The 19,428-nt window shown below is 48.3% G+C and overlaps 7 protein-coding genes across 7 annotated transcripts; 4 read left to right on the forward strand and 3 right to left on the reverse strand.

Annotated features, from left to right (window-relative positions):
• The first annotated feature begins 285 nt into the window (after positions 1-285).
• BO85DRAFT_519511 (Zn(II)2Cys6 transcription factor domain-containing protein) lies at positions 286-1,638 on the forward strand. Its single transcript, XM_025665059.1, has 4 exons — positions 286-497; positions 554-567; positions 628-690; positions 743-1,638. The coding sequence occupies exons 1-4, from the start codon at positions 423-425 to the stop codon at positions 1,410-1,412; spliced, it is 822 nt and encodes a 273-aa protein (XP_025516591.1). The 5' UTR covers positions 286-422; the 3' UTR covers positions 1,413-1,638.
• Positions 1,639-2,218: 580 nt separating this feature from the next.
• On the forward strand, positions 2,219-2,590 carry BO85DRAFT_448683 (uncharacterized protein). The gene has a single exon (XM_025659997.1). The coding sequence runs from the start codon at positions 2,309-2,311 to the stop codon at positions 2,582-2,584; it is 276 nt and encodes a 91-aa protein (XP_025516592.1). The 5' UTR covers positions 2,219-2,308; the 3' UTR covers positions 2,585-2,590.
• A 145-nt stretch (positions 2,591-2,735) lies between these two features.
• BO85DRAFT_468293 (3-oxoacid CoA-transferase) lies at positions 2,736-4,706 on the reverse strand. The gene is made up of 6 exons (XM_025662251.1): positions 4,406-4,706; positions 4,143-4,337; positions 3,694-4,080; positions 3,287-3,631; positions 3,130-3,227; positions 2,736-3,061 (listed from the first exon to the last, which is right to left on the reverse strand). Exons 1-6 carry the CDS (start codon positions 4,665-4,667, stop codon positions 2,834-2,836), a joined length of 1,515 nt encoding a protein of 504 aa, XP_025516593.1. The 5' UTR covers positions 4,668-4,706; the 3' UTR covers positions 2,736-2,833.
• A 935-nt stretch (positions 4,707-5,641) lies between these two features.
• BO85DRAFT_487385 (uncharacterized protein) lies at positions 5,642-6,034 on the reverse strand (the record flags this gene model as incomplete). Its single annotated transcript, XM_025663451.1, has 1 exon — positions 5,642-6,034. The coding sequence occupies one exon, from the start codon at positions 6,032-6,034 to the stop codon at positions 5,642-5,644; it is 393 nt and encodes a 130-aa protein (XP_025516594.1).
• A 1,003-nt stretch (positions 6,035-7,037) lies between these two features.
• On the reverse strand, positions 7,038-9,468 carry BO85DRAFT_458833 (dipeptidyl peptidase III; the record flags this gene model as incomplete). Its single annotated transcript, XM_025661608.1, has 8 exons — positions 7,038-7,427; positions 7,481-7,504; positions 7,553-7,626; positions 7,679-8,117; positions 8,164-8,213; positions 8,260-9,067; positions 9,115-9,316; positions 9,377-9,468. The coding sequence occupies 8 exons, from the start codon at positions 9,466-9,468 to the stop codon at positions 7,038-7,040; spliced, it is 2,079 nt and encodes a 692-aa protein (XP_025516595.1).
• A 1,546-nt stretch (positions 9,469-11,014) lies between these two features.
• BO85DRAFT_519516 (homogentisate 1,2-dioxygenase) lies at positions 11,015-13,031 on the forward strand. Its single transcript, XM_025665060.1, has 5 exons — positions 11,015-11,391; positions 11,445-12,082; positions 12,142-12,496; positions 12,555-12,580; positions 12,632-13,031. Exons 1-5 carry the CDS (start codon positions 11,091-11,093, stop codon positions 12,773-12,775), a joined length of 1,464 nt encoding a protein of 487 aa, XP_025516596.1. The 5' UTR covers positions 11,015-11,090; the 3' UTR covers positions 12,776-13,031.
• A 127-nt stretch (positions 13,032-13,158) lies between these two features.
• Positions 13,159-19,356, forward strand: BO85DRAFT_395866 (Pfs domain protein). Its single transcript, XM_025656976.1, has 5 exons — positions 13,159-14,355; positions 14,423-14,951; positions 15,014-15,657; positions 15,706-16,653; positions 16,713-19,356. The coding sequence occupies exons 1-5, from the start codon at positions 13,347-13,349 to the stop codon at positions 19,001-19,003; spliced, it is 5,421 nt and encodes a 1,806-aa protein (XP_025516597.1). The 5' UTR covers positions 13,159-13,346; the 3' UTR covers positions 19,004-19,356.
• The last annotated feature ends 72 nt before the right edge of the window (positions 19,357-19,428 follow it).

The raw sequence follows: 19,428 nt of genomic DNA on the forward strand, positions 1-19,428 counted from the left end.
CCGGCTTCCTACTGTTCTCCATATGCCGTTCTGCGATGGACAGGCTAAGTATGTCACAACCACCAACGTTTATAGTGTATAGCTGCTGAGTAGATGATCAGATGTGCAGAGCAGGGTGATTGTTGATCCCTGAAGAACAGGCACAGGCACTGCACAGAGAAGGAGCCACGCGTCGGCTAAGCGTTCAGCCGTGGAAGTCCCACCGACCCTGCGCTTATCCCGAAGTGGCAATCACGATCGACCCGAATTGCTTAGCCTTTCTATGGCGGCAGTCCGCTGCTCCATAACGCTTTTCCTCGAGCGCCCTCTTAATCCTGCCCTCTGGCTGATACTTTGTACTACGATGATCCCCGAGCGGAGCCGGTCAATCTACTGCATACTTTACTGCGTCACCCTTCGTTCAAACTATTAACCGGTCAACAATGGCGCCTGCAAAGCCGAACAAAGTGTCACGCATCACAGTGGCTTGTAATTCCTGCCGGTTCCGGAAACAGAAGGTGAGATTATTCTATTCTTCATGTTTCTTCGCATCTAACAATCCATGTGTTTCTAGTGCAGCGGGAATAAGTAAGTAGGAAATTCTTCGTTATTAGTTCCATCTTTTGCTCATGCAATCTGATTTGAAAGGCCAATTTGCACTCAATGCGACCAGCACAATCGGTCGTGCGACTGGCCCGAACAGTTGAAACGGTAAGCTACGCTAGCTGCTGGACTTGGAAGTGTTCAAGCTTATACGTCTTAGTGGGCCGGCAAAAGGTTACATAGAAGCCTTGGAACACCGTCTTCATGAAACAGAGAGTCTTCTTCTGAATCTTCTCGCCCAGATCCCGGACTCTCAGCTCTCTGCCAGTGTCCAAGGACGCCAAGATCGTTCAAACAGGCATCGGAACAGCGGCAGTCCGCCTCAAACGTACTCGTCATCTTCCCGCCTCGGAAAGCGAGGCACCGACTATTGGAAGAAGTTTCCTCTACACACAGTACAGGAAATCCGGGACTGGCAGAATGACTGTTTGAGCAATGAAGGAGATAGTTCGTCACGGCACTCTTCGGGACCTGAAGCCGTTGAGCGTCCTTCTGTCTCACACCCTGAATATCAACCGGAGACTGGATCTCCAAAAGACCAGATGCCCGAGTTCCAAGGATATCGCGAAATGCCTACGCTACCACGGATACACCAGATTGATATACCCAATAGTCCGATCGATGGCGGTTTATCGTCGGCTAAAGTTCCATATAGCAGCGCATTAGATGGCGAGGCCAGGGAGAATCGTCCACGAATGGATCCTGTTTTCGAAGCGATACAGTATCAACGCGCTCGAGCGGAAGCGGTCCATGAATTTCCTAGTTTGCAGAAACCGAGTCTGTGGAGGGGTGCACCTCCTGTGAGCTTTCAACAGCAATTTCTTTGGTAGTCTATCAGACAAGAGATATACGGGGCATGCAAGCGATTGTTGACGATAGAGCTGGTCCGTCGCTGGGACATCACAACTTTATACCTTCCTGTTGTGTCTTTATGGAAGAATGCTTATTTTATTATGGAGGAGTCCTTGGGTCTACTGGTTAAAGGGGACCTATATGCTGTATATACAATGGCCTAGTCATATACTATTAGTATGACCAAACGAGTACTATATCGAGAGTCTCTCAAAACCTGCTTCTCAAAATTCTAGTAATAAGAAAATGCATAACAAAATTACCTGTAAAACCGGTGGGATAAGATTCTCGTGATATGTTTCCTAATTGGGAAATGACGAATCTATCTGCCCGTCCCCACAACAAACCCATATCAGCCGCAGCATCCATCCATTCCATCAGAGCTTTCCATATGATACTTGAGACCTGAGCAATACCTACAGGAATATACTCTACAGAATATCTCAGCACATGGGATTCTGCAAGTATCTCAAACACTGCGCGACTTACATCGCCATGACGCCATCACCCATCCAATACTAGGACGAAGTATATTCGCCGCCAACTATACACAGTACCATTACCACACAGCATATCACCCAAGCAATCAATGTACACAAACCTGCATCTTTTGTGGAACCATTCGAACTAAATTCATTCATACCAAATACAATGATACTTAATCATGCATGACCTCATCATAACGCTTCTTCAAACCTACGCTACCCCGTACTCCTGATATACCTGGCTATTTAAACCAACCTTTTTCCCCATTTCCAGTCCCATCACATCACATCATCCCATTCGCAATCACAACACCACAGAACATCCTTTACAAACCAAGAATCACGTCCATTAAACCAATCCAATCCAGCTAATCCTCTGCTCATCCAAAATGCCCTCCAAACCAGTCGCCTCCCCACCCCCGCAACCGAAGAAAGTCCACGGCGCAGTTCGCGACGATGACCTCCCCATCGACGACTACGAGAATGCCTGGCACGAACAGCAAGAAGAAGAGGAAGAGGAATACCGCGAGCAGAATGATATTGCCTTCAAGGCCCCGAATGTTGCTGCCGCGAGGAGGATGAATACCGGTACTGCGCCGAATCCTGTTGAGGGGACGCGTAAGGGGATTACGGGGTCGGTTAATAGGTCGAAGACGACGCATTGATTCTCGCTCCTTTTTCTCTGTCGTTCGCTATCCATCAGTGATGTATTGTATCGTATTGGGGTATGTGTATGTTTTATGTTTTAAGGAATAATGAGTGTAGTGTATATCATGAATCTAGTTTTTGAATTTCCCTTTTTATCCAACCAAACCAGTCATCAACATCAACAATCAATGTTATATACAACGATCACAATCTATAAACAACCCATCATACTTATGCATCAAAAAAAAGTGGTATATATAATAAATTTACAGCATAGGCTTCAGATCAGCAGAAACCTTGAAAGGAGCGGCAGTCTTGCTGCGGATCTCCTCGACGGTCACGCCCTCGGCGTACTCGGCAAGAGTCAGACCCTCGGTGGGGCTGACTTCGAAGACGGCCAGATCGGTGATGATCTTCCACACGCAGCGGGGTCCGGTCAGGGGGAAGCTGCACTCGGGGAGGATCTTAGGGTTGCCCTTCTTGTCGGTGTGTTCCTGTTAAAACTATGTTAGTGGTGGACATTCACATGTATGTGTGGTGGTATAAGTAGAGGATGACTCACCATGGTGACGACGACCTTGGTCTTCTCGGGGTTGGAAACGAGATCCATGGCTCCGCCCATACCCTTGACCTTACCGGGAAGCATGAAGTTGGCGAGATCTGGGATTAAGGATTAGTATTGTTCATTATGAGTTTGTGGTGAAGGGTGCTGAGCTTACCTCCGTACTGGCTGACCTGGAGAGCACCAAGCATGGTCAGGTCAATGCGGCCAGAGCGGATCATACCGAAACTCTCGTGGGAACCGAAAACAGAAGCACCGCGACCCAGGGTAACGGTCTCCTTGCCGGGGTTGATCAAGTCGGGGTCCTCCTCACCGGGCTTGGGGTAGCCACCCAGACCCAGGATACCGTTCTCGGCCTGGAGGACGACCTCAACGCCCTCCTCGACGTAGGCGGGAGCAATCAGGGGCATTCCGATACCAAGGTTGACGTACATGCCGTCCTTGAATTCCTTGGCGGCACGCTTGACGATACGTTCACGACGGATAGTGGCCTCACCGGAACCTACAACACCAACAATGTTAGCAAGTTTGCGCTATGGGCCGGGGCTAGAAATGGGTACTGACCAGCCTGGAGCATCTCGTTGGGGTCCTTGGCGAAAGTGAGCTTCTCGATCTTCTTCTCGCCGGTGCTCTGGATGACCTTGTTGACGTAGATGCCCTGGAGGTGGATGCTCTCGGGGTCGATCTCGCCAACTTCGACGATGTGGTCGGCCTCGACGATGGTGTACTTGGCGTTCTTGGCCATGGCCTCGTTGAAGTTGTTCATGGACTTGCGGAACTGGCAGTTACCGAGCTTGTCGGCCTTGTGGACCTTAACCAGGGCGTAGTCACCGAAAATCGATTCTTCCAGGATGTATTTCTTTCCGTTGAATTCGCGTTCTTCCTTGGGGGCGTTCTTGATAGCGACGCTACCGTCCTTGTTGTAACGAACGGGGAGTTCACCAGATTGCACTATACAACCGGATAATTAGTCTTAAGTCCGGGGTCATAGACAGCCATTGAAGTATGCGTACCGATTGTTCCGTAAGCAGCAGGGGTATAGAAGGCAGGGACACCAGCGGCACCAGCGGCACACTTTTCCGCAATGGTACCCTGGGGGGTCAATTCCAGAGAGAGGTCACCAGTGAGATACATTTTCTCGAAGACCTTGTTTTCACCGATGAAAGAGGCGATCATCTTGCTGATCTGCTTGCTTTCCAGCAGCTGGCCTGTTATCATTGTCCGTTAGACCAATTACAACCCGTGTGATCGTTAAATTGCACTGAAGTAGACTTACCGAGACCAACACCGGGCATTCCAGCATTGTTGGAGACGACAGTCAGATCCTTGATGTCCGGACGGTCACGGACGGCATCAATCAACGTAGTAGGGACACCAGCGAAACCGAAACCACCGACGAGAAGGGTCGAAGAACCCTTCATATCCTTGATCGCTTCCTGAGCGGACGGGCATAGTTTATCAATTGCGCGCTTGGCAGTTGAGACGGAGAAATTCCGCCTCCAGATGGGGCGGAACACCGCAGGAACAGGCCGCGACATGGTTGTCGACCAGCCTTAAACAAAAGAATTGAGATCTGCGGAGGGAGTCCAAAAAACTGGGGAAAAGAAAGAAAGAAAAGAAGAGAAAGAGAGAAGGAAGGACAACGCCAGCGATAAAAAAGAAGCTCAGCCTAGGCCAGACCGGCTCTTGCAGCATCGCGTAGCTCGCCGTTCGGCTAGTGAACATGATGGCGCAGCCGACAAAAGCGATTATCCGCCGCCGACTTTCAGCATCGCTTTGCCGCCTTCCGAAGCCGACCCCACTGCCTGACCGCTGGGGTCGTATTGCCTCGTACAGTTGTGGGGGGGAGAAACGTTCTGCCTGCGGGGTGTCCACAACCCCCTGGTTTGAATCACCCCAGTCTTTCCCCTCAAAAGCACTATTTGAGGCACGCGATCGGAGCGGGATGGCCTTGTCAAACATTCTCCGATTTTACCGGTATCCCCCAATGCACGGATTGTTTCTTAGTTACTTTCTGCTTGTCCGTCAGTCTATTCAGGGTCCTCCGGCAGTGATGATTGATTAGATAAGCGCCCAATGGGGGGCGAACCCGTCACAACGACGGGTGTATTTTACGATTCCGATAGCGGGACTGGCGTCGGCAAGACAAATCGGGTAAACTCGCCGGTGTTCCTGGCCAGCCTTGACTCTGCCGACTTTCCCTCCGACTCGGGAGATCTTGTGGGGTCTCGATCTGGGGTAGCACGTTCCCTTGCTTTACAAAAACTTTTTCCTGGATTTTACATTATGATGGAGGGTGAAGATGGACTACTCTGGCCACTCAAGATTAAAGACATAATTATTTCGCATTCTGGTCATACTTGATACATGCTTCTGTCAGGAGGTTCGGGAAACCGACAACCACGTGACCGTAGCCACAAACCATTCTGGGTTTCTCAAAGACAAAGACTCCATCAAACATCAGCATTCCAATCAGCCAATGTACCCTCGTCATATGGTAAAACTGGCTGATCTAGGAGACCTGGTGATCCCTATAATCAAGCGAAGTGTTCTGGGTGACAGGAATAATTGGCCAATTCGCCAGGTTCAACTCGCAGAGAATGATTCTACCACGGCAATCGGCCAACTCTTCCACATTGTTGTAATTCTCAGGCCTTTGGGCAATCATTTCGTTGTAGATCCATTGAATGTCACCGGCTGAGCTTACCGTACAGTTCCACCACTCCATGGTCTCGGCCTTGGTACTATACACCCGATCGTTCTTTGTCTCGGCATATTTGCCCAGTCCGACAAGGAAATCACTGGCCGCAAGGGCATCGGCAGCAGTTACCAGGTAGTATCTTTGTAGGACGGGTTCCTGCGTCCCGTCGACGACGTGCTCTTGGAGATAAGCGTAGTACGGCATGATTTTGACTCGGTCGGGGTTGGGTGTTGTCCGGTGTATATCTAGAGATATTGTCTCCAGTAATGCCGCGATGGGTGAGAAGATGTTAACAAACGAACAAAGGCCTTGATCAGATAGTTTATGGTCTTGACAGATAGGGGTAGACGACAGGATTATGAGGTTCTTTTATATGCGTAGGCACATACTCGATGATGTTGCCTTTAGGGGATGTCCCCCATGCTGCGTAGGTAGGAATATAGGGCATTTGCAGCGGATTGGAATCTTCCACAAGTATCAGTATAATGACACAAGATGTGTAAACTTTCATTCTTTTTGTTCTGCAAAATGTTATGTTTGTACTACACTACATCTGGTTAATCTTTGTTTCGATTCGGAACTGATGGTTGTAACTTACATGATAGTTACGGATATTTTCATATAGAAAATTCCTGTATGTAGAAAGACTAGCAATCCGCTATCTTTTGCCATTGGCAGGAAGTAGTACAGGAATTGTACTATTGTCATACTTGGAACTGCCAATAATCTAAGATGACTCTGCTAGTGTCATTGTAGAACCTAAAGGGCCTTGAAGCTCATCTAACAAACGGAGTTGACCGTCTTACCGCCAGCAGTACATGTGCCAACTCCAAGTATATTCCAGCCTACTAGTCGCTGGCATGCCCATTACTGATGGCATTGTGTGGAAAGAGGGAGCGTTATACTTTGGCTGAGCTTGTTTAGAAGGAGAAGTATTATCGTCCGTGGGACTTACCGATTTTGAAATATCGCATTGTCGTTTTGCAGAGGCAGTTAGCTACCACGACGCCTCGCACCTGGGTTCAGCTTTGGATGGAAGAGAGCGATCCTGCGAGTTGGTTAGATATTTGGAGGTAGTTTTGCAATTTGCTCAGAGTTTTGTACAGCAAGGCGTATTTGGTGGGTTCAATGGGGAAGTTTGCGATCATTTGAAGGCTTTCTGTGCAATTGTTTTCTGGCTGTGTAGTAATATGCCGACTGGGAAGTACTATTCAATACTTCTTTCCGCCCAGCTTTGCACAACTCCTCGAGCTGTGGGTTCGTATTCCTTTATTTTTACATCATCACCGATAAGGTAAGTATTGGCCTGGCTGAACACCAGAGGAGGATCCTTCTTGGAGACAACAATAGCTCTCCATTTCAGAGCTTGTTCGTCAACATGCGATAGATCCTCATAGAAACGGCGACAGTTGGAGACGTCAGCGGTGCAACGATAGATATGAAGTTTCAAGAGCATGCGACCCAGTGATGGTTTGCCATGAGATATTACTCGCGATCGGTCAACTTTGACCGTCAAGCTATTCTTCTCCAGATTGCTCGTAACGCTATAGAGACCGCCACTGTCGCAGAGGAGATGCCGGAACATGGCATAGTGTGCCTAAATTGGAGTTAGGGGAGCGTTAACATGGCAAGACTGTAAACTAGACTTACTCGACTATGTGCTTGTCCCCATTTCTGTCATCGGTTAGCACTACCTTCAATATCTGGCATGTCTTAACTTACTTGGGTCGTGGGATCGTAATTCTCAAGGCCTCGAAGTCCATCGACGCCCAGCTGAAGATACATGTTGTAGGCGACTGTAAGTGTCAGACTTAGCTTTAGTCTTCTGGCTTCTCCGGGGCGACTTACTGTCATCAGGCTTGACCTCGCTTTGGCCTGTGTAGCCAAAAATGCTCAGTATTTCTAGATCGTCGATCAAGTAAGCGCCGACGAGTTCTGCTCTGCATTCATCCACTGTTGTTGCAAGGTCATTGAACACCCCCGTCCATGTTTGCCCAACCCGATACCAGCTTTCCACGAGTTTTCCAGTAAAGGGATCCAGGGGCGGGTTTTCCATGTTGAAATTGAGAACACCATCAGAAGATTCAGTCAAGAATCTTCCCGTGCCATGTCCGAGGATTTCATGCAGCACGACCCAGATGTAGTAGGCATGGAACCGATGCTTCTTGAAAGTGTCTTGTTCTGATGCGTCCACCATGTGTAAACCGCGAGATCGACTACTCTCAGACACCATGCGGTTACTGAAGATGATGTTTTTGTAACCTGTATCTTGTCTAAGATCATTATACTGCTAGAAGTTAGCGATATGCAATGGCCTTGGATGGGTTACCGACGTTTGGAAGGTTGATTCCTGGGAAAATGATACTCGAGCAGTATACAAGACCTAGACGTGTCAGCTTCAGGGTATGGTTGAGCATATGGAGGCTCACTATTGATGCTTGAGAAATCAGGTGGCTCAAATAATTCCTTTTCGTAAGGGCCCTTGCTGTCACCGGTACCTTCAACCCAGGGAAGTTTGTAGACCAATTGATTCGCTTTGGTTGCAAGTGTATTCAATATCTTGGTTTCGGCAGCATCCGGTATTCCGACTATGCCTTCGAACTCTGCACGAACACCTAGTGGATCGCGATATGGCTCGACAAAGCCTATGACTGTTTCAACCGGAGGGGCCTTGTCATTCACCCATATCCTCAGTGATTCGCGGTATGCTTCGAGGCTTCCAGTCTCGAAGCTATCAATTATCTGCTGCAACATTTCCACTTGAGCAGCATTTGGTGCGTATGGGATGGCTTGTTGCAAACAATCACAAACCCGTTTCAATTCTTCCTTGTGATCTCCTTTCAACAGAAATGCCCTCTTATCGGACGCTCCCGATACATCAAATACTCCCAATGCTACCTTCTCTTCCACCACAGATGCTTGCATGATATCATAGCAACGAGTATCAGAATCTTGGTATGCCTTTAGTCGAGTATTTTCAGGCAAGATTGATTGAGCCTCCATGAGTTTTGATATCGTTGATATCGTGGCAATATCCTCTGAAGACTCAAGGCAGTCCTCACCCAAATAATATGATGACTGGGTAAACGGTCCAGGGTGGCCTAAACTGCTCGGAAGAGGGCTGATCATCGGTTCCTTGATCTGCCCAAATAGTTTACTCGCTGACGAAGATACTGATGTTAGAGAGGTAAGAGTCTCCTTGGATACATTGGGCGTAAACTTTTGATCGCCGGACCCCTAGAGAAATAAGAAAAGGATCATCCAGTGGTCAGGATATTCCTTACAAAGTAATTGCCAACATTGGATAGGAATGTAGCGGCATAATCCAGGAAATTCTCTAGTTCTTGAACGCTGACCCCAGTTTCCGTGGCAAGTTGTTCCCAATTCCCGTCACAGCTATGGTAAAGGGCCATTATAAAGTCGAAAATGCCATTGGCCTCTGGAGATACTTGACGGAGGATGATTCGCGTGCCATTCCAGGCAGCCCTTGTATGCAACATGTCAGAAGTTATCGCCGCGCGTTTGTGGGTGGGAGACGTGTATTACTTCGCCATGTGATGTGCATAGAGCTTTTCCTGTGGGCGCAAACCGTCAAATGCGGCGGCCACCGACAATTGGTATATCTGAGGCTTGACCATTGTTGTACCTGATACTCAATTGACTGCGTAGCTCGAAAGAATACCATAGTAGATCATGTTGTTTTCATCGCGAAACATTATTGTATGACCCCGCACATGTGACTTCGCGCGAGAAACCATGCCATCCTGATAAGAAAACGCAGTTGATTGGCTGAAGAACACAATAGCAATTTGAAAATCTACAATAAAGAAAACATCTGTTATTTTTATGCTGTGCAAGCAAACATGTCAGTACTCGCCAGATTTCTATTGCCTACTGCCATGAATTACGGTTGCTTCCGGACCCGCAGCAATGTGGAGAGTTGCCAACCCCTAAATTGGCTTGACATCCATGAGATTAGCTTCACAATATTAGTTAGTTAAAATATCGTCAGACCTTATGTTGCACCATAGTATATCTTGGTCACGGAAACCGAGAGACTGAAGGCATAAAGGCATATGTGGAACCCCACATGTCTTGCGGGGCTGTCCCCAAGCATCCGCGGGGATTTCCAGGTACCTCCGCTCTACTATCCACAGGGACGAGTCGGCTATTCATACATTCATGGCCCATAATGAAGCCAAGCTTAAACTACTCACTCTTCAGAAGCCAGTACAAATTTCACATACTACAATGTACTGAAGCCACTCATAGCCCAACACATTCTACTTCCACAAGATGTCAGCATCCCTATTTGGACAAATTTGCTACATCCCACGTCCGCGAATCACTATCTCCCATGTTGTGTTTCGAAGATCCATCGGATCTGTTAGTGCAATTGACCCAGGTATCCTCCGGACTCAATTTGGAACTGAAGGAATACGCAAAGTATTCGATAATGAAGCGTACATCAAGCGGTGCGTGGACGCCGAAGCCGCGCTCGCCAGAGCGCAATCACGTTGAGATGTGGTTCCATCACAAACTGGTGAGCTAGTGAGTCGAAGCTGGACATGGAGCATCTTGGTCATGAGACGACAAGAGTGGTACAAGATGTTCTTGCTGTTGATTAGAGGCGTATCCCTCAGTCCATATGTATTACTATCTGGATCATACCTGTGGCGTAGACTGCGCGCCATGCAATAAAAACCTTAGCTATGCCCCATAACACCCACTACTAAATAATAAGCTTAATTGTTACGGTCCCATACTCCCAGATGCGATCGTGGAATGGCTCCACATACGTAGTCGGTAGCCCCGCATTGGAGGAGTGGATTATGGGGAAGAAGCTTCCCTTCATGCGGGGTCTGATGATAGTGAATACCCTGAGATTATCTATGGGACCTTCAACACTCTCAGATCACCATGAAACTGCTTTCACCTCGCTGTCAGCCATGTGGGTCTTTCCTCAAGAGTAAGGGATACCCATCCCTAATCAGCTAGCCCCGGACATGTTGACTTGCTCCACATGCTCCATCATTTGGACGTCGACAGCTATCATGGGATCATGAGGGGCCTATTCAAACCTCTAGGTTATGCATTGACGTATGTCTCGATCATGTTAATCAGCTACTATTGCCATCATATACTTAAAGACTCTCTGTTGTTGCTGCTGTATCTATACAACTTCAGTCACGCAAGCCTTGATTCATCCATTCATTCTTACAACTATATTAGCTTCTCCAGGTCCCATACTTCTTCCATAATGCAGGCACCCACACCCAACCAACGAAAACCCATCAAAGACCTGACTAGAGTGTTCCACTACACAGACACCATGGCTCGGAAGCCTACCCGCGACAATGATCCATACGAATACATGGCTGGGTTTGGAAACCGCTTTCAGTCAGAAGTCATCCCAGGGACCTTACCAGCTGGTCAAAACAATCCGCAAGAACCACGGCTTGGTCTATACACTGAAGGCCTTACGTCCTCTGCCTTCACAGCCCCAAGACATGCCAACTTTAGCACTTATATGTACCGGGTGAGGCCAGCAGCTGCACACAGTATGTATTCCTCTCTGTTTCCAAGCCAAGCAGGTGTTCCTAACGTTGTGAAGATGGCTATAGGAAAGATTATGAACTCAAATCAGACATCGAGAACTGTTTCCTTACACTTAATACCAAGGTGACAACGCTTGCTGGTCAGGCTGAATGGGCACCATTTCCTCTTCCCAACGATGACGAGAAGATTGACTTTGTAGATGGTTTGCACACCCTTGGGGGAAGTGGAGATCCAAATCTGCGAGAAGGCATTGCACTCTATGTCTTCATGATCAATGCAGATATGGACCACCGAGCATATTGTAATACGGACGGTGATTTTCTAATCGTGGCTCAGCACGGAATCCTCGACATACAAACGGAGATGGGGATGCTGTTCCTGCAACCAGGTGAAATCTGTGTGATCCCGCGTGGAATTCGCTTCGCTGTCCGCCTAGGTCACGAGCATGATGTGGCTCGTGGGTACATCATCGAGATATGGGGTTCTCATTGGGAGTTACCTGATTTGGGTCCCTTGGGTGGTCATGGACTAGCAAATCCACGAGACTTTCTCCACCCTGTGGCCCACATTGACGAGAATCTCCATGAAGACTGGGAGGTTGTCAACAAGGCAAATGGTCGATATAGCATCATTGAGCAGGATCACAGTCCTTTTGATCTGGTGGCATGGCATGGAAATGTCGTTCCCTACAAGGTATGCAACAATTGCCTTGTGGGACGATGGTGAAAATGAATACTGACGGTCCCCTACAGTACGATCTGACCAAATTCGCGTCCCAAAATGCAACCTCTATCGATCACACCGACCCTTCCGTGAATTGTGTACTGACTGCCCCATCTAGAGATACAGTCACGCCATTAGCTGACTTTCTATGGTTTGGGCCACGATGGGATGTGGCGTCCAATACGTTCCGTCCTCCGTATTTTCACCGTAACTCGGCAACAGAGTTCCTTGCGTGTCTGTATGGAAGCGGACTCGGACGCTCTGAGGAGTTTTTGCCTGGTGGAGGTAGTGTCGAGGTCAGCCATACACCACATGGCAACTTCAGCGATGACTATGTGCGTGAAATACGCTACCAGATGAACGAGCCACGGAGAGTTTTAGAAAGTAGGTTAATAGCCCTATGCGCAAAGTGGCTGTGGAACATTCAAGAACCGAGGTCCAGATCCTAAAGTATGGGATGCTTTACCTGTACGTCTTTGGTCTCCACGCTGGTTGGAGCAGAGCTGATAATCTTTGTAGGACAGATTCTCCGCGTACCCAAACATCAAGAAAATTCTCAGCCAAGTCAAGTCCAATAAAGAAGCATGGAAGAAGCAGCTAGAAGCGTATTATGATGATGATTGGCTGGCGGAAAAAACCAAGGACCACAACAAAGCTTGCTAGTGAATTAAATGTGTGCGTATTTCTGCAAGGCTGAGATAGTCGGCTCTGAATGATTCGTTTTGGGAGACGCTACTGGTAGCAGGCTGGTGTTCTGTGCTCGAGGCGCCAAGCAGCAAGACCAGCTTCCAGGAAGGAGAAGGGTATCGTAGATATCATCTTTAAAGACGATGCGAAAGCGGTATATAATATATAGAAATCCGGCGAGAACCATCCTAGGAGCAATGGTCGATTTGTGTATGCAGAATACCAATCCAGTCTAAATAGGATGGATGTCTCGTCTCTTCAGCCTTGGGAGAAATTTGGGCAGATGAATCGGGATAAAGCTCAGCCTCGCCCTCAACCCCGCCCATTCTTGCCCAAACTGACGGCCATTCCACCACCACCTCTTCCGTTGTAGCCTCTTCTATGTCGAGAGTCGGATCATTGTACAGCCCATCTTCCTCCCCTTCTTGTCTCTACAATTCTATCTCCCGATTGGGACGAGAAGAGGAGAGAGATAAACTGATCTCTCTATCCTTCCTGACTCTCTCCTCGGTTGTGCTTCAAGGTCTGACAGCCATCCGCCATACAGATGATGCCCACAAACCCATCAAAAAGCGACGTGCACACTCTCCATCAACAGGACCACAAGATAACCCCACGCCACGATGAGTATACCGTCGGGTGGATATGCAACTTACCTATGGAGGTGGCAGTTGCGTCAATGATGTTGGATGAAATACACTCAGCGTCGCCCATACTGCTAGACGATCCCAGTGAGTATGTTCTTGGAAGGATCGGATATCACAATATCGTTATTGCTAGCTTACCAGATATGGCGTATGCCTCTACGACATTTGCACTGCTTGAGAGGCTGGTATTCTCTAGATTTCCAGCCATCCGCTTTTATCTTTCAGTCGGGACTGGTGGTGGCATACCAAGCAGCAAAGCAGATATTCGATTAGGCGATGTTGTAGTGAGCCAGCCGATAAGCAGATTTGGAGGTCTGATCCGATACGATCTTGGTAGAATATTGAGCATGGACGAATTCGCGCGAGCTAATTCGCTAAATCGAGTCCCTGAGTTTCTGTCAACTGCTCTAGCTGCCATTCAAGCAAATCATAACCTTAAAGGGCTTATGGGGGGTCATGTCGCTGAATATCTTTCCGACATGCAAGAGAAACTTCCTCCTGGCGCCGCAAAAAAGTTCGCGCGCCCAGGAGAGGACTATCTATTTCAAGCTGAATATGAACATATCGGATTCAATTCGTGTGCAGATTGCGATCGATCCAAGTTGGTTTTACGACCTGATCGAGAGCACGATGAGCCTGTCATCCACTACGGATTCATTGCATCTGGAAGTCAAGTGATGAAACACGGCCAACTCCGAGATCGAATAGACCAGGAACTAGGGATACTTTGTTATGATTCAGAAGCCGCACGTCTCATGGATGATCTTCCATGTCTGGCGATTCGGGGCATCTGTGACTATGCCGACTCTCACAAAGACAAAGCATGGCAAGGATATGCAGCTGCTGCGGCAGCAGCCTATGCAAAGGAGCTTATTTTGGTTGTTCCAGCCTTGAAAAAAGTACACTCTGGTGAGATATTCCGGATCAAAATAAACTCTGTCTGGATTGCGCTCATAAATGTCCTATCCGCATGTAGCGTCTCTATCCCTTCGTGTGCTTTCTCCGTTAAACCAAGCCACAAGCACCGATATGAGTGAAGGTAGCAATCCAACCCCGGAATGGAGTCGACAAAGGGAAAGTACCTTGAACGCGCCGCCAACAGATTCTGGATACGCATCTACTACCCACCAGAAAGATTCACGCCGAGATCAACACCGCACAGAACATATTCATGATGTTCAAAGCATAATGACTGGCGAAAAGAGATTCCCTTCGTCTCCGGCGGCAGCTAGCCCGAGAAAAGCAGAAGATGACCACGGCGAAGACACTGAATCTATCTATACAACTAAGTCTAGCATTTCCCCTTCGAATAAGCAGATCTACATTTGCGAATTGGTTAATGATTTGTTCAGAGAAGTCCGGCATGATCAAGATGCCCGAAACCTTTCGGAAAGAATTCACGGCATTCTCCCCCAACTTCTGAAAGCTTTCGCAATGAGATTTGGTCAACTTGGCTCGACTCAGATACACAGGGATATCATGGTGTTCATCCGTCGACATAGAAAGTTAGTCCTTCCCCAAGACTTGGCATCACCTCCATGTAGAAACTGATAAAGTGTCCTGACAGTGAAATTGCGAATGGGTTGAGAATGAAGTACTTAGAAGATCAGACTGAAACCTATGTGTCCACAAAAGACGACACCAAAATGGAATTAGGCGACCTCATGGATCTCTGGGACCAACATCTAGAGGATGCAGGTGATGATCTTGTCATTCCACAGTTCGACAGTGGGGCAGTGAATTCAGACGTTGACGAAGATATACCAATTGAAGATGGTGATGAAAATCTCCCTGAACATACGAAATATCGGGACTTGATTATTGGCAGCCCAGTGTATGAATGGCTAATTGGAAATCTTCGGAGAAAACTTCACCTGCACCCAGCAGAGCCAAATGTTCAGGATGCTATTCGCGACCGAGTCCTGGAGACCCTCCCGTCATTCCGAAGAGTCAGTCGATATGACCAGCCAACAATATATCAGGTAGTATTCCGTCTCAATTGGGATCCCGCGTCTTTCATCGCAGAGCAGGAGTATGACATAAGTAAAGAAGGCTTCCTTGGGAAGATTATCACGATTACAGGGTCCGGTCAGGATGCTCAAGCAATGACTTGCTTGCAATACCTTCAGCAAACATGGCATTCATATGGTGCCGATATCCTTCAGCTAGTCGAGGCTACACTGCTTAGTGAGCGTGACTATAAACACAACTGTACGCTTTCCCCCCATTGGTACCCGCGGATGCTTATCATGTCTATAGGTACCCTGCCAGACAATACACAACTCGCGGCTTGGACGAATGAAAAGGAGTTTCTAGTTGAAGTCACTGGGATAGAGAGTTCAATTACAGAGATTGGGGAACAACTTGCGTGGCTAGGCTCTGCTCTCCGTTCCTCACCCCACAACGCTAGGATATTGTACTGCACACCGTTCATCAGCAGCACCAGCCCTGCTCCAGAACCCCCCACGGCCAAAAAGCGCGAGTCCCGTGCTGAGACGCGTAAAGTGACGTCGCTATCTGCCGAACAGCTGGAGAGGGAGCGCGCCAACGATCGGGAAGCCCAAAGAACCATTCGTCAGCGGGCCACGGAGCACATTAGACGGCTGGAGCACCAAGTGGCCGAGTTGAAAGCCAAGGGGGAACACCAACGGAATGTGGCGTTAGAAAGTGAGATCCGAGCTTTGAAGATTCAGTACACCCGGGCTTGTAGACAAGGATATCCGGGTATGGGTGTTGAAGATGCATCAAACCCAAATCCACAAGCGGCAGCTATCACACGGGTATTATGCAGTATTGATTTCAAGTGTGAGGATCAGGAGAAAGCGAGCTCGTCGCCACCCCTGGGACAATGCTGGCACCACTTGTTCCGAAACCCCACAGTGGTGATGGGCTTCCCAATACCATACCGTTCCAGACGAAATACTGGCCTTGAAATCCCGCTCAACATTTTGGCGGGTCTGGCCCAAGCAAAGCAGGTGGATGTTTTTAATGATAAGCTATTCATCAAAGGATTCTCTAGCTTATTGATCCCGACAGAGTACATCCGAGATCAGGATCAGATGATGTGGCACCTACGTTATAATGTGCATGGAGATCGCATTTCGTATCTGGATGGCATTGGGGCTCATGTCGGACACATCACACTAGCCGATTTGGAGTCGAGCCGACATATTCTTGGTTGGTGTTCAGACGCAGATTTCTATGCCGGTACGTCATAGCATGATTCTAGGGGTGGAAAAGGGTTTCACAAGCTGACTTGCCACAAGGAGCGACAGATGCTAGTTATTCGATCAATCGGTCTTGGTTGGGGCCACCGTCCGCTCGCTGCAGCTTAAACAACACATTGATCACGGCAGGCAGGCTAATCACAGGCGGTGACCCAGCAATATATGGCAACAGAGACATACCGTATCGACTAATTAGGGATGAGTACATTGAAAAGCTCTCGTGGATTGCCAGACAATACGTGGTAATGTGGGATGCCGGAGCCAAACGGGGGTGGTTGGTGAATGGGGCCTGCGCTCTTTTGCACCTTCTATTTGCTTCCCTATATTTCAACAGAACTGATTCACTCAGCTTTGCATTCCAGTTAGATCTTACCGACATCAAAGTCCCAGAGAACACATTCAACCCCAGGTCTGCAATGGAGGTCTTGTTGAACCCTGATAACCTAAGTCTGAAACTGTACCACGCGAAACAGAGCGAACCCAGTGAGGCAACTTTACCTCCAGTACGGATTCAAGATAGAGTCAATCGTTTGTATAACATGCTCGAGAAGATCATGGATCATCAAGCAGAGATCATGGGGGCAGGCGGCGGAGCGTCACTCAATACGTCCAGGGGAAACCTGGAAGGATGGGATTTCAAGGATTTAGCGACCCAGGAAGACCCGTTGTATCCTCGGCTTTGTAAGTTGGGGATTAGAGGGAAAAGCTGGGTTGACTTTATTAGAGACATTCGTGCGGCAGTGCTATTTGGGACGGGGTTTGGTGAGATTCTTCGCCCAGTTGATAACGATCAACTATGCCCATATTGGAGCAGATTGCCAGAAGGTAAATCTTACCTTGCAGTCAGTGGGTATGATCTTACAAATATCATCGATCGGTTCGGAAATCCACATAGTAGACCGGTCCGACTGACCCGCAATTTGGTTTGGTGCAACTGCCTAGACAATGGCCCGCCAGCTTGCAAGTGCATTGGACTCTCAGAACAGACAGAACATTCCGAGCTGGCACAAGTAATCCTGCCTTCACACTTCAAAAGGAGAATACCTATGCCGAATTCCGTTCGATCAAGCAGTTGGAGCCGTGGCGCGATAATATTTGGTTACAACAGAGACTTGCGGTGGACCTGGAACGACACCGGCTACCCTGAACAGAAAGACGTCTTGTCATGCTCAGATGATTCGGGGTCCGATTCAAATGGCGACTTCCACGACTCAGGAGTTGGAACAAGCTTGGCTCCTGCCACTGCCGATGGTTCTAGGAGGCTGTCATTGTCAAGGTCCCCGTCTGGAAGTATCACTCACGAGGACTACGAGGTAGGCATTGTGTGTGCGCTGTCCAAAGAACTTCTTGCCGTCCGCGCATTGTTCGATTCAACCCACCCTGACCTCGAAAAAGACCGAAATGACCCTAATTGCTATTGTCTCGGACGGATGAAAGGATTCAATGTGGTTGCTGCTGGTCTCCCACACGATGATTATGGCACAAATTCCGCCACAAATGTTGCTTCTCATTTGATCCGAACTTTCCCGCGAGTGAAGTTCTGCCTGGTCGTTGGAATCGGAGGGGGAGTACCTTCTGCGAATCGGGATATACAGCTCGGTGATGTCGTCGTCGGTACCGGGGTGATACAAGGTGATATGGGGAAATGGATCCAGGACTCCGAGTTCAAGATGACGGCACAGAAACAACAACCACCGCCCTATTTACGAGCAGTCATCACGAAAATCCAGTCCAATGGCTTCATTTCCTTCGAGTCCGCTTTGAACCCGCTCCTTGACGATCTTGATCTGATTGCCTCAATGCAACGGAAATACTTATACCCAGGCGCAGACAAAGACATGCTATTTAACGCAGGTGACGTGCACGTTGAGACGGAACCAAATTGTGACAAGTGCATGGGCAGCCGACGTCCAAAGACTCGACAGCATGACGGTCCAAGCGTTTTTTACGGTCTTATCGCATCTGGTAATCAGCTCGTTCGAGATACAAGATACCGAGACCGCCTGGGCCAGGAAAATGTGATCTGTGTTGAGATGGAGGCGGCAGGAGTCATGAGAACCACCACCGACTGCCTTGTCATTCGGGGCATATGCGATTATGCCGACTCGCATAAAAACGATCAGTGGCAGGAGTATGCCGCTGCCACGGCGGCTGCTTACGCCAAATTTTTCCTGTCTCATATGCGCGAAGGCGCTCATGAGTTCGCCGTCCGAGTTCCATCACGGTTGGAAGCTCCGACCGGGTCAGTACACTTGCAGAAGGAGAAGCGGGCTTCGTCATATACTGTCTATGACCAGAATGTGGAGCTCAAGAGATCTCGACGATACTGAATTCTATTCCAGTGCTGACTGAGGTTCGATCTAGACGAGCTCCAGATGTCGCCTTAATCCAAGGAACGATCAGAGGTGATAAAGCCAGAATACCACGGTTCTACCTGTTTTGAATGGCAGAAAGACGAACAATTGACTTGATATGTACCTTTTTCATTTGAGATATTCTATAGAGACTCCTATAGTAAAGGGGGGATTTTCTTTGAACCTCCGTTGTTGGTCATGCAAAAGCCTTCAAGGCATCATTTGGTAAACCCATATACAGACCTAGTACAAACTTTCAAAGTCGAACTGATGCCTCTTATCTGGAGAAGATTGTATCTGTGGGTGGGTTAGCGGAATGGGATTACCTCTCACCAGGTTTTTGAAAGTACTTAATTCTCTTACAAAGGGTTTCTGATATAATGCTTCATGAACCCTTAACA

This window comes from Aspergillus piperis, assembly GCF_003184755.1.
Source record: "Aspergillus piperis CBS 112811 unplaced genomic scaffold BO85scaffold_7, whole genome shotgun sequence".
NCBI classification, from domain to species: domain Eukaryota; kingdom Fungi; phylum Ascomycota; class Eurotiomycetes; order Eurotiales; family Aspergillaceae; genus Aspergillus; species Aspergillus piperis.

Excerpts from the sequence above, each read along its gene's own strand:
- BO85DRAFT_519511 (XM_025665059.1), top strand. The coding sequence starts at position 423 with ATGGCGCCTGCAAAGCCGAACAAAGTGTCACGCATCACAGTGGCTTGT. Across the intron at positions 691-742 it reads TGGCCCGAACAGTTGAAACG|TGGGCCGGCAAAAGGTTACA; the intron begins GTAAGCTACGCT and ends TATACGTCTTAG.
- BO85DRAFT_448683 (XM_025659997.1), top strand. The coding sequence starts at position 2,309 with ATGCCCTCCAAACCAGTCGCCTCCCCACCCCCGCAACCGAAGAAAGTC.
- BO85DRAFT_468293 (XM_025662251.1), bottom strand. The coding sequence starts at position 4,667 with ATGTCGCGGCCTGTTCCTGCGGTGTTCCGCCCCATCTGGAGGCGGAAT. Across the intron at positions 4,338-4,405 it reads AATGCCCGGTGTTGGTCTCG|GCCAGCTGCTGGAAAGCAAG; the intron begins GTAAGTCTACTT and ends CAATGATAACAG. Across the intron at positions 3,228-3,286 it reads CCAGGTCAGCCAGTACGGAG|ATCTCGCCAACTTCATGCTT; the intron begins GTAAGCTCAGCA and ends CCTTAATCCCAG.
- BO85DRAFT_519516 (XM_025665060.1), top strand. The coding sequence starts at position 11,091 with ATGCAGGCACCCACACCCAACCAACGAAAACCCATCAAAGACCTGACT. Across the intron at positions 11,392-11,444 it reads GAGGCCAGCAGCTGCACACA|ATGGCTATAGGAAAGATTAT; the intron begins GTATGTATTCCT and ends AACGTTGTGAAG. Across the intron at positions 12,497-12,554 it reads GCCACGGAGAGTTTTAGAAA|ATCCTAAAGTATGGGATGCT; the intron begins GTAGGTTAATAG and ends ACCGAGGTCCAG.
- BO85DRAFT_395866 (XM_025656976.1), top strand. The coding sequence starts at position 13,347 with ATGATGCCCACAAACCCATCAAAAAGCGACGTGCACACTCTCCATCAA. Across the intron at positions 14,356-14,422 it reads CTTGAAAAAAGTACACTCTG|CGTCTCTATCCCTTCGTGTG; the intron begins GTGAGATATTCC and ends ATCCGCATGTAG. Across the intron at positions 16,654-16,712 it reads AGACGCAGATTTCTATGCCG|GAGCGACAGATGCTAGTTAT; the intron begins GTACGTCATAGC and ends ACTTGCCACAAG.